Below are 12766 nucleotides of genomic sequence, written 5' to 3' on the forward strand. Positions count from 1 at the left end.
CCTGCCAGGGCGTGACTCACCCAGAGCCGCGGCTTCCTAACAATAGCTGCGGCAGCTGGGACCAAGAGATTTACACGCGCAGGAACCTGAGCTGCGCCTCATATTGAGGGGAGACGTCAACGCCTCCTTGTTTCTTGTAAACAGAGGTATACAGAATTGCGCTTTCAGTTATCTCTGTCCTGCGTTTGCCAAGTAAAGCCCTAGCAGTCCTCTGTCCATCGTTGGACTCTTGAGTTTCAACCCCTCAGATTGCGGGAAAGAGAAGGAGCGCCTCGGAGCCAGGTGTTTGGCCTAGAAACTATCCTTAGGAAATAAGGTGACTACTTAACGAGGCGTCTCACCTTCTCGGAAATGGCTCATTTTATCCTGTAAAATGTAAAGGTGCGTTTGGTTTATGGTGGAACACGTCCAGAAGTGACCGCACTTCACCACACTACCAGTGCTTTCTTTTTTCTGAGTCTAAAATGACTGTGTCTGGAAAACACCCGGACCGGTTTTATTCAAGCCCCAGCTGGAGAGGGACAGGCGCTACAGGAAGGGCCGCGTCTCAGATCCTACCTCTCCCCTCCAGCGCCTCGGGAGGAGCAGACGGTAATACCCGGGTCAGGTCACAACCGCCCCTTGCCCCTCCGTGGCCCATGTGCCTCCCCCCCCCCCCCCCACCATCTCCCCCAAAAGCACCCCCACTAATGGAAACCACCTGTTCAGAGCATGTGCTAAATGACAACAGGCTTGTTCCTCGAATCGAGGAAACGAGATGACAAATACCTGTTCATTCCATGTGCACGTGGTTATTCCTCATTCCAGCGGCAAAAACTGCTAATCACTGCATTTACATGTGGGGATAGTGCCTGGAATCAGATATTCTGAACCTCTGGAGTCCAACGCTTAAATCCATCGAACTAAGCACCACAGTAAGACGTTGCATTCAATCACAGTTGGAGAAAAAACGGGAGCTACAATGAATACCAGAACTAGCAGTCACTGAATACTCTGTAAAAGTGTGTTTTCCAAAGTCAGTGAATATTTGTTTGCCTGCAGTACAAGAGCTATGAAAAGGTAATGTTATAGGAGGGATAATACTACTCAATGAATGACCAGCACTTTGGGTTGCTGAATTCATCTTTGAAGAAGGACTTTGACTCCAGGATCATGAACAACAGGGGTGTTTAAATCCCTACTGAAACGATGACAATTGGAGTTAGGCGCTAGTCAGTTATATCATAGATGGGTAAATTGCCCTTTTTTAATACATATAAATTAAGAGAAACGCTCTTGATTCCATATGTACCCAGTGTTCCATTGTACGCAAACATAATACTGCATTTTAAATCGCATTTAGTGTCCCACAACAACCCATCATTTTGTCGGCTCACAGTTATTAGTTTGAAACACTTGAGAGGAGTTTCTTGGCAATAGAAAAAACAATGCAGGTTAAGAATTCAGATTCCTAATTCCATCAAAGCACGGCATACGAGCCACAATTTTAGGGCATAGTACCAAAGCAAAAGCTTGTTCTCACATAACACATTGAGCAGCAAAACAACCTGTGCGCCTCGTGTCTTTACCATTGGGCCAGATTTGTGGCGGTGATGACTTGTTTGAAACAGGATTTGGGCGAAATGTGCCTCAGTGGCTCAGCCATTCGGTCATCTACCGGTCAGCAGGTGCGGTTCTCCAAGTCTCTGCTGTTCCTGGAGAATGTTGCTCTCTGTAGTCCGGAACCACTGTCTTCTACACACTGATACCCTTCCTGTGTCATTTTGACCAGCACCAGAACATCGGGGCTGTGTTACTGGCATAGGCACAACATTTGAAGCCTGAAGGTTTGTCAGGGCGGCATTGTCTTCTTCAGATGCATGCCTCTTTCTGTGTCCAGCTCTAGGTGCGAGTCCAGACTCCCCAGTCCGTCCGGCCTGAAGCACGGTTCTCTCCTCCTAGGCTGACGAAGCCTTGTCTTGTCCATGTGTACTGTGTCTATCTGAGTCTCAGGTCTGACTGTATCCTCACATTTGAAACGTGGTGCTTCAGTGTTGCTGTATAGCCGTGTTTCAGTTTGAAAGTTGGGCACGGAAAAATAAGCTGTGGGATAAAAGGTCCACGCAGGAAGCCATGTCCCTTTAAGTGTTTTGTTTAACCTGTGCCTCCCTTATAAACGGGCCTTAAGAGTGCTGCAGCAAGGATGTCACGGGCCCTCTCCTCCGAGTAGTAAGATATGGACATTATTAGGATGCGGAGTCCCCTAACGCTCCTGGGCGCTGCTGTTAGTGCGCTGTTTGTAGCTCCTCCCTGCCTTTCGATGAATCGGAGGCATTATTGTTTTCCCCTTAACTATGTTGAGTTTTTTTAGTATGCCTTTGAGCAACCCACCATGTTGTTGACAAAACTGATTAACGCTGCTGCAACAGTGATCCTGCCAGGCCGGTTGAAAACAAGTATAGGTGATCATTCTGAACACACAATCTGCTGTTGGAAGAGGCAAGTGAAAATGGAAATAACAACCTTGGAGCAGCACATGATTTGACACAAAATATCAACCATATCTGCAGTCAATACGACAAACACTGTAATGTGTGGGCCTTCTATGAGCTATGAAGTCCAGCGGGTGTGTGTGCAGGTGTGCACACGCATCACCAGTGCCACCTCGGGGGGAGGAGGCACACTGGGTGAGTGATGTCAGTTGGAATGAGTGATGTGATAATGTGGGCCTTGCCACCATGGTTCACCCCAGCTGGTTGATTCCTAGAGTCTAGTGCCACTCGCTTTTGTTCATCAAGTGTCACGGTGGGTGGCACACTCAAATATGCTCATTCAAGGTGCTTTTCAAACACGTTTAAGGAACCCAGTTGAAGTCCAGGTACTTGATTTATTCGAAAACAATGTTTGGTTGAAAATTATGGAGCACGTAGAAAAGCCAACTAAACCTAAAAGGATATTGTGAACGTTTAATGGCGTCACTGAGCGTGTTGGCTCAAACTGAAGAGCAAATGTAAACATTGGGACTGTTTGCTTTTCCACTGTGTAATCGTTTTTGTCCTCAAGGTTGTTTCTGGGGCAGGCTGCCTAAGCGCTGAAGTCACAGCACAATGCTAACACTGGCAGCATTTGCCACGGGACAACTAATGTACAAAGAAGGGAGCCATTTAGGGAAATGCGTGGGTTCATCTTTGGACATTTTCGCAAAAGCAGACTCAAAACTTCATTACATTAAATTTGAATATACAATTCATTTACCGTCAAAAAGGCAGGAATCCGAGTCCACTTTTTTTTTTTAAGTGTAAATGAAAATATTGAGTGACCTGTGTTTTTTTTCCACACTACTTCTAGGATACATTAAATATGTAATTGGGCATATTTCTCCATTGAATTTCTCTTCAACCAATGTCACTATTTTTATTCTTTCTAATCGCACAACGTTGCTGCTGCTTTTATGATAACATTGACTGAAAGTTTACAATGTCTTTAATTCTGCCACTTTGTCATGCCACTATTGATATTCACATTCTGCATGAAGTGTACCTGGGAGGGCAATAGAGTAGCATCACTGACCAACGTGTACTGGTCATGGAATTTTCCTCCTATTGTCGCTCAGTGGCTAATGAAAATGGAATTATGTCATTACAGATAAACCTGAAAAAACTACCTTTACAGAGAAACGTTTACAGATAAAATTCGTTAAAAAAAACCCCAATTCTAACAGTTTACATTTTGGTAACTTTGTTGAAATAATCATTTTAAAACAAATCTTTATGTTTTTTTTAAAGGTTACATGTGATAGGATGACAATTTGTACAAATGACAAGTTACAAAAGCGTCATATAATTTTTTAGGCTTCAATTTAGAGTTGGATTTATGGCTAGGAGTGGTGTTCGGCAGTTTTAGTGTTAGGAAAGCTTAGGAGAGGGTGGATGAAATAAAGTTCCAGTTTAAAGGATTTTGTTGGATCAGTTCCTTTTTTTGACAGTTTGCAAGATAAATTTGTGGTTTTCCAGAACTTGCTTCTCTGTAAAGTTGTTTGCAGTAACTTTTTCTCCGTAGTGGGTTCCGTTTTAAATTATTTGTATGTATGGGCGGAGTTTGCGGAGTTCTGCCCTGCAGAACTCTGCATAGTGATGCAAAAAACTGGCGTGCTACGTGCAGTTTGGTGAGCAGCAGAATTTAGGCAAGTTACACTATTTGCACTCATTTTCTGCACCAGGGGTTTATCCCGTACTGTAAAATCTGCACAAACAGCTTCACGTGAAGCACCAAAGGGCGCTAACTACTTTCTCCCGCTCAAGTAGATTTTCTACTTGAACCGTACCTTTCTCAACGCGCGCAGTAGCGACCTGCCGCAACCACCCATATTCAGAAATCTCGCTCACCAACTTAGTGATTTCTATTGCTCACCAACTTAACTTTGGAGAGCCGCATGAGAGAAAAAACTCCACTCCGCATCACTTTGCAGAGTTTTTCAGAACTCTGCACACAGGGTGAAGCTGGAAAAACTGCGAACTCTGCCGGCGGACTAGAGTTCTTCGTCCACTCCTAATTATTTGTAAAGGTGTTCTTGTAGTGAAATAATTCCAGTGGCATTGGCCATAGCATGTAATTTGTCAGAAATGAACTGTGCTAGAAAAAAGTTGCTTAAGACTTCTATTTTGATTTAGAAAGACACTCATTAACATTCACCTCAATGTCTGGATGTAATTGAACATTGCATGAAATGTGGCTGTCACAACACGCGTGCATGCCGTAGACACATCTGATTTTCCTTCTGATCCCCTTGCATGCAGGATTTAAAACAAATAGGAAGTGCACATAACCGAAGCGCTATGCCGTTCACTGCTGCCACTGCTTCCAGCTCATCCCCCAAAGTGATAACTGCACAGTACAACAATCCGGCAGGACTTTATTCCTCCGAGAACATCCAGACCTTCAACAGTGCCATGGAGTCCAAGACGGCAGCCATTGCGCAGGAGCCAAGCCAAGTGTAAGTACTGACTATGTCCTCATGCCCACGAGGAATGGAACTGGACGTAGATGACTTGCGCCTTTAGTGACTTAGTGATGATGGTTGAGTTGTTCTTCAAGCTGATGAAACATGGTATGTTGTTGTACTCAACTAATTTAAAGTCTAACTTTTTCTTGTCTGGTTTTGTTTCCCTTTCCATACATTATTTGTTGGTGAAAAGTTTACAGAAGAAAGTAAAATTAACGATTTGTTTTTTGTTCACCAGAGACCAGTCCAATTTCAGCGTGCTTTCAGCATGACATACCAGCCTTTAAAACCACCGCCAGGTGTAAACAGGTGCCTATACCTCACTTCAGCACTTCATAGATTCATGTTCAACTGGCTCCTCAAGTAAAGTTTGAATGCACAGCATAATACAGGGAATAAGATACTAAGTGCATTTAAACATTTATATGTTTTAATATTCAAGGTGATTTCCTTCTTGTGTTGAAATGTTACCCATATCAGTGGGAGAGGCATGCAGGGGTGGGTGGAAGTGTACACGCTATGTTTTAAATCACAAAACTGAGCTTCAACCCGACCCCCTAAACATTTCCAACTTTTCAATAAATATGTATATGTGAACGGTTGAGGCTGATATCGCCCCTACTTTTAAAAACGAATGTTTTTAAAGCAAATTATGTTTTTTTCCCAAAACTTTGGTTTTCTAGCAACCTCTGTTTTGAACTTGAATTAGAATTTCCACTCCAGCCTCAGTCCGTTAACATACATACGCACTGCAAAGGTGAGAAATGGGGCATGTTCCCATCCTTCCTTTATTTATGGGATAGAACAGTGGTTCCCAACCTTTTGACTTCTGTGGACCCCCACTTTATCATTACAGGAGCTTAGGGACCCCCTTACCCCCCCCCCCCGAATCTTTATTGGAACCCAGGGACCCCCACTGAGTCATTACTGAAAGCTGGGGACCTAATCTGTTAAAATTATTTAATTTTTTAAGCAGTCGCGGACCCCTTGAGGGAGCTTTGCAGACCCCCAGGGGTCCACTGACCACAGGTTGGGAACCACTGGGATAGAAGATGGACAAGCTCTCTGGGCTGGCATCAGGCTCTTTCCATGCAGGAGAGTAATTTAATTTAAACAATGTGGTCTGTTGTTTGCATGACAGCACTAGAAACACTAGACAAAATATAGAAAAGTATAAACTAAGGTAAAGCAATCTTGCCCATTATGTAACTAAACAAAGTCATGAAAGAGTGGTGATTCCCTTAAATACAGATATGGATGCACCCATTTCTCATTGCTTCCAGATTTAAATTTTGACAGAGAAGGGAACATAATAACAATGAGTGGAAATGAGTTGCCAGGATCCTAAAATTTGATGAAATCTGTAAATTGGGATTGAAGCTCTTGGTTGCTGGCTTAGTAGTCAGTGTTTTGAACAAAAGCCCGGATCTGCTCCATCACTTTATGTGGAGTGCAGCTTCAGTGGTGTGTATGTGTGGCCACCGAAGATGTTATCCTGTTATTAAAGGGGTAGTCCAACCTTTCAAGTTGTTGTATAATGGCTTTCAGTCCTGCTTGTCAGGGCTTTGAAGCTTAGTCAAGGTTTTCGTTTTAACTGATGTACAACAACGCGCAATTAGATGAAAAATTCTTCCCTGTTGGTACCCTGTCATACGAATTATGAACAAGAAACGCTAAGAGGAAGAAAGTTTAGTTAGGAACTGAGTTCTTAAGTTAACTTCTGCATCCCTGGTGTCCTTGTAGCATCCAACAAAGAAACCAATGATCCTGCTGTCTAGCAACTGAATGGAGATTTCTAGCTCTAATACTGTAGGCTTATGTGATAGTAAAAATTTGAAGGACGTTTGTAGGGAGATTATGCTTATAGTCCTATTGTCCATTTCTAAGGCCTTAAATGCTGAGGCTTTAAACAGGATTCTTGGTGTGACTATATGTTGCACAACAAAGCAGCTGTCAAATTGTTTCTGGGCCACCAAGCCTCTGACTTGAAGGATAAATGTTCAAATGACTTAATTCAGTGGTCATCAATTACTACTAAAACTAGAACTAGTATTGTAATTCATATTTTTTCAGGAAAAGGGCATGGATATGTACCAACATTTACAGCTTATATGAGAAACAGTGAGACAATATGTGGAGTAGGAAGTCTAGCTCTATGTGCCTTGGTCAGTTGAATCTTATATTGCAAGCACAAAATGTTTCAGTTTTTTTCCATTACGGAAACCTTTTTTGATCCAATGTTTACATTTATATCAATAAAATGTATAGGTAAATGTCTTCTTTGCACTGGGACTAAAGCAGTAGTTTGATGTTAACTACCTGATGTTAGAAAAACACATTACATCGTAAAGTCATTACGGGTAAGTGTCTTAAACATAATTTTGGAGCTCATTGACAAAAAAGCGGGTAAATTCCTTTTATGTGCGATTAAATCTCAGAGTTTATAAGAATTATAACAGGTTTTGAGGAGTATCCCTATGAAGATGTAGATGTTGCAATTTCACATGAGTACTTCTGGAAAACGTTTCTGAATTCCCTTTTAAGACCATATGAAGGTATTTTCATATGTGTAAATATACTTTGTGTACATTTACACATTCGAAAATATATTGTTTCAGTGATTTTTTTTTGGATTTTTTTTACAACTTTTGTCCTCCGTCTGGAAAATATTTTATTCCATGGACATCCGCCTTCTCCTAAAACCCACAGATTTTGTCATTTTGACGGTACTTTCCTTTTGTTTTCCATCCTGGAAACCGATTTACTTCTGACCTTGAGAACAGTAAGTCTGATGCTCTTTCCCCTACTAGCAAGTAGGTTTGTGGGTGTTTTAAAATTTAGTAGCACATTTCTGATGTGAAACATTCACAGAACACAGCAAGAAGATTTACTCACTCAAAAAATGTATGTGTGAGTTAATCTGCTCACGAGTGTAAATCTAATTTTTTGAATTGCAAATCTGGCTTTACACTAAAATAAAATAGGCATTTGCACACGCAAGTTGAATTTAGGTGCACACTTCGATTTGTGAATCGAACTGTATGTATTCTAATATATCGTTTCACCCATAATGGACATTTTGATGCATTGATTCCCTGTATTATACTGCGCATTATCTATTGTTTTTGAATAAATAATTAACATACCTCTACCATGTTAGTATATTCTTGGATATATGACTCACGTTTGCATGTATATATCACTTTATTAGAAGTAATTTCTTCATTTTCAAATTTTGCACATTTTTGATGTAATCATTTTTAGTTCCTATTTACCTCTATTAATATCTTTCTTTCTTCTCTCCTATTTCCTTATTTCTTTCCACTCTTTAATAATCTAACTCTAATCTTTAAACCTGATACTATAGTCTTTTCTCTCCTACTGGTGTGTTTAAGGCTCCTCTTGCATCAGTCTATAATCCGCTGCAGTCGCGTCCCACCTCACTTTCTTTGCAAAGGAGACACAGCACATCCTCTATTCCAAGTCAAGTGAGAGTTGGCCCAGAGGAGTTAAAACAAGCAGCTCAATACTGCCCTAACAGCCCTGTGGAGGTGGACGTGCCAGGACTGAAAGTGTTGCACGCACAATTTAACTCCCCCTTACAGCTGTACTCACAGGAAAACATTATGGATACTTTGCAGGGACAAATATCCACCATTAACCCAGCCTTGATCAGGTAATCATGTCTCTGTGTATGTGGTCGACTCTGCACCATTGTGAATACACAGCTGTATTGTGCACCACTGTACGTTTCCACCTGCCCAATGCTTGCACAGTTGTGCCACTTCATCATAAAAGATCCAGTTGCATACGTCACAATCGAATTGGTAATGCATGACTGCTTGCGGTATTTAGTAACTAGTGTAAATATCCAGCCTGTTTTTAATGCATGCGGGTTGCATGTTACAAAATTGCAAAATAGCAATATTTAAAGATGGCGTTTTCAAAACTTGCAGGTACGATAGGTCCTTGAGGTAAGTTAGCCATCTCTTTTATCCAGATATTTCTCATTGCAAGTTGTTGGAAATTGACTCTATTTAGTAGAGAGATGGTGCTTTGTTTTTTTAATTTAAGTGCCTTTGATTAGAAGAAATGCATTACCAGTATTTCCTGTAGGTGACTTTCTGTATCACAGTTTTATTCATCACTCCTTGGCTCCTGCATCACGTCAATCTTTTGTTTCACTCCGATTGTTATGGAACTGAATCTTTCTCATGAGGGTGACTTTTCTAGCCTTACCCCACTCACTCAAGGAGTCGATAGGATGTTGCGAAGCACAAGGAGTAGGAAAGAGCACATTGGAAAGACAATAACCTCATGAGGAATTGACAACAGTGGGAGGAATAGAGGACACCAGAAGAAAGAGCACAAGGAATGAGAAAGCTACAACATGGAACAACAGTTGAATTCATGAGATAAAATATGAATAAGAGAGAGGCCACGCGTAATGATATAATGGACAATTGATCAGGAGAGGGAATTAGACCGTCCACAAGGATGAAGAAGATGATAACAAATAGTGTGCTAGTAGATGGAAAGTGAGTACAAGAACAATAGAAAGAAAAAGGAATGCCAACTGTTCCCACAACAGATCATATGATGGTCCTATTCCTTCATTGGTCTTCTGATGCCAGTTTGGCATTTGCAACTTGACCACTCAAGTCCTGTTCCATCTACGACCCCTAGCCATTACTGATGATGCATGTTCTTCCTTCAAAAAGACATCACCTCTTTCTGACCACCGCCTGGTTAAAAAGCACAATCCTGGGAACATAGCCTGATTGTTTCTCATCCAGTAACTTCACCCAGCACTGAGAACCTTCTCACTCCAGCCTCTTTCTCAAACCCCAAAGTAACACAAGAGAACTAGGGAATAGGGTAAAAGCAAAGAATATTTGCTGCCGCTTCTTGGTTTCATGAATAAACAACATTTATTTCACTTTTTGTTTCCAGTGATACCTACAGAAGACCGGAGCCCAGCTTCACCAGTGCCGGAGTCCTCTGAATTCATCACTATAGATACAATGTCTCAGAAAGAGGAGAAGGGCTCTTATATTTCTTTTCTAGACTTTTAAAAAGAGTTTCTCATATCTGCCCGGAAATATGGCTTCCATGAGTGCATATCTTGGATCTATTTTGAGAATAGGACTCTTGCGTTATTTCTCCTGAAAAAGGGCCGGTTCAGAGTCCAGTGACCTTCAGGATTTTCTAAATATTCAAGGCAGTAGAACCAACTCAATTCCTAATGTCTTTAAAAATACCAGAGATGAAATTCAGAAATGGCAACACAAAAATACACAAATGCATCAACGTTACGAATATTGCTCATATCAAACAGTGATGATTGGGCAAGAACACGATTTGAAACTTGCCATTTTCACCCACACTTTAGCCCCTCTCCATGTTCAACAAGGTCTGGTAACTGGTAAATGTTACTTTAAGGAACAGAGGTACACACTTTTGGTGTCATGCGCCACTTCCACGTCATTTAATAATATCTAAAGAAACCATAAACGGTGCACCTTACCAACAGTTGTAAATGATGAAAGTACTAGAGTGCTCGTATTTAGACAAATCAGTGTGGGAAATTTTCATTTTAGTCATGAAATGTAGGAGCAAATGCCTGATGTGTTAGTCTGAGAGAAAAACTGAAAACCTCTGTAATGGCGATGAAACCTTTTATTAGACCAGCACTTTTCTTTTCCTCGTGGTTTCCTCATTTTTACTAGTGTGGGATTGGCAGCAGGGCCTGGTCTGTGGCCATGCCCTCCACCCAGCCAACCACAACAACCAACACCCTACTGCGCACAGCCTTTGCCTGGACATGGCAACCTTCTGCAGGTACTCAAGTCCTGCCCCCCTTTTTAAATTTTTTCCAATCCTGTGAGACTCTCACTGAAGGTATTGTGGCCCCTACACTTGCGAAACCAAACAAACCAAAAACACCCTTTCTATCATCTTTAGGTCCTACCTAACTACACAGTGGCTTTCGCCACAGTGTAATGTATTATTTCTAATTTATGTTTTATGGGGTAAATCACCATAAGTGTAAGTGTGTGTGTGTGTATGTATGTATATATATATATATATATATATATATACACACACACACACACACACACACTAGAAGATGAAGGATGACAAGAAAACAACAGCCAGCCAGGGCAACAATCTGGATCCCAAAGGATGCAATGAGTCTCACGAAAATGCAATATCCAAGAAAGAAGTGACTCAAACAGATGATCTCACCAAAGAACAAAAATGTATTTCCACTACAACATTTCAGCTTCCGCCTTCCTCGGGTAGTACAAGATAGTTTGCTCAGTGGCTGCACAGTCTGATCTGATAGTAAATGGTCCACGAAGTTAAAATGATTGGCTACAGGCTGGTCAAGTTTCTTGTTAGTTATTGCTGATTTGTGGTTCCTGAATTGTGTACGGAGGTCATTCACTGTTTGGCCTACATATTGTTTTTTACATGTTTGACGTTGGCACTGAATCACATAAATAAGGCATGCTGAGCGACATGTAAGATGCTGTCTTATTCCAGAGGTCCTTCTTGTAACAGAGCTAGTTACTGATGATGTTTGTAAAAGGTATTCACATGTGATGCACCTTTTCGAATCACAGCAATGAACTCCAGCACGTGTTACAGCTTGCTTAAGTTCAGGTCTCCAAATTAGCGATTGTAAATTGGGAGCTCTTTGGTAAGAAATGACTGGCGGTTTTGAAAAAAGATTTTGCAATTTTTCACAAGTGGATAGATAGTAAGGGAAAAGGTTTTGTACTATATTTCTGTAGTTGGGAGCAGATGGATGATAGTGAACCACAAATGGGATTGTCACTTTTATTTCTTCTGTTGGTATTCCAAATAAGATGTCCTAGTGCCCACCCAGGACACCCACACCTTCACTTTTTGTTATGGGCCACAGGGGAGCCCAAGAACTCTGCAGCTCTGTAGGTGGCCTCTTGGGCGGTGCAGGTGCTAGCAAATGTTTAAAAAAAAAATGTATTTTCAAAATAATCTGGAGTGCCTCGGTGCCAATCTGGGGCACTTCACACTAAGTAGGGGGAGCTCCAGGGCCCCCCTGGCTCCTTTGGCTTCCTGCTACTGAGCCGGCATCTTTGTTTTTAGATTTCAGTGTGATAGCCTGGTGCCCACACAAGGCACCCCACAACATGTCCTACATTGTGGGCTGCTGCTCATGATCCCCATAGCCCCACCAGCTCGCCTGACTGCACCAATTATCAGTTCAGCGGGAGCCAGCATTGCTCCCACCCCTCAGGAGAAGCTTTCCTTTTTCTCCTGCAGGCAGAAGCAATTCTCTGTTTCCCTGCCTATGAGACAGCAGCTAAGGAATCTTATTAGCTCCCACCTGACATGGAAGCACACAACATTTCCTTGCCTGAACTCTCACGGGCACAGACACCACAGTGTCCCGTAGGTTGGGGTCCCCGGACACCGTACAAGAGCCAGCTCAAGAGGATTGGTATCCGAGGGCCATACAGTGGCCCAGGGAGGGGACATGCCCGCCTCCCCATTAAATTTAGGTTGCTGCCCCGTGGATGGGATCCCCAGGGCCCGATAAAGGCTTTGGAAGGGGGACGCGTGCAACCCTCTTTAACTTTAAGTTGTGGCCCCAGGAGATGGGCTCCCAGGTGCCTGATGAAGGATTGGATGGGTGCATTCCTTCGTCCAATTTAAATATATATATTAGCCCAAGGAGTGGAGTCCCCAAGACCTCAATGAGGCTTAGGGATGGGGGGCCTCACATCCCATTCCCTA

The 12766-nt window shown here is 42.2% G+C and overlaps 1 protein-coding gene across 3 annotated transcripts in view; it reads left to right on the forward strand.

The window, feature by feature from the left end:
- The window catches only part of PDLIM1 (PDZ and LIM domain 1), a 325465-nt gene that overhangs the window by 206405 nt on the left and 106294 nt on the right, over window positions 1–12766 (forward strand). For 2 of the 3 annotated variants that reach the window (XM_069240492.1, XM_069240491.1), the window contains exon 4: window positions 4776–4972. In XM_069240492.1, the coding sequence (XP_069096593.1) occupies window positions 4776–4972 (197 nt within the window). Of the gene's footprint in view, window positions 1–4775; window positions 4973–5215; window positions 5291–8348; window positions 8658–12766 lie in introns of those variants that run through there. The other variant, XM_069240493.1, reaches the window with a different exon arrangement.

This window comes from Pleurodeles waltl, chromosome 6 (assembly GCF_031143425.1).
Source record: "Pleurodeles waltl isolate 20211129_DDA chromosome 6, aPleWal1.hap1.20221129, whole genome shotgun sequence".
Classification (NCBI taxonomy): domain Eukaryota; kingdom Metazoa; phylum Chordata; class Amphibia; order Caudata; family Salamandridae; genus Pleurodeles; species Pleurodeles waltl.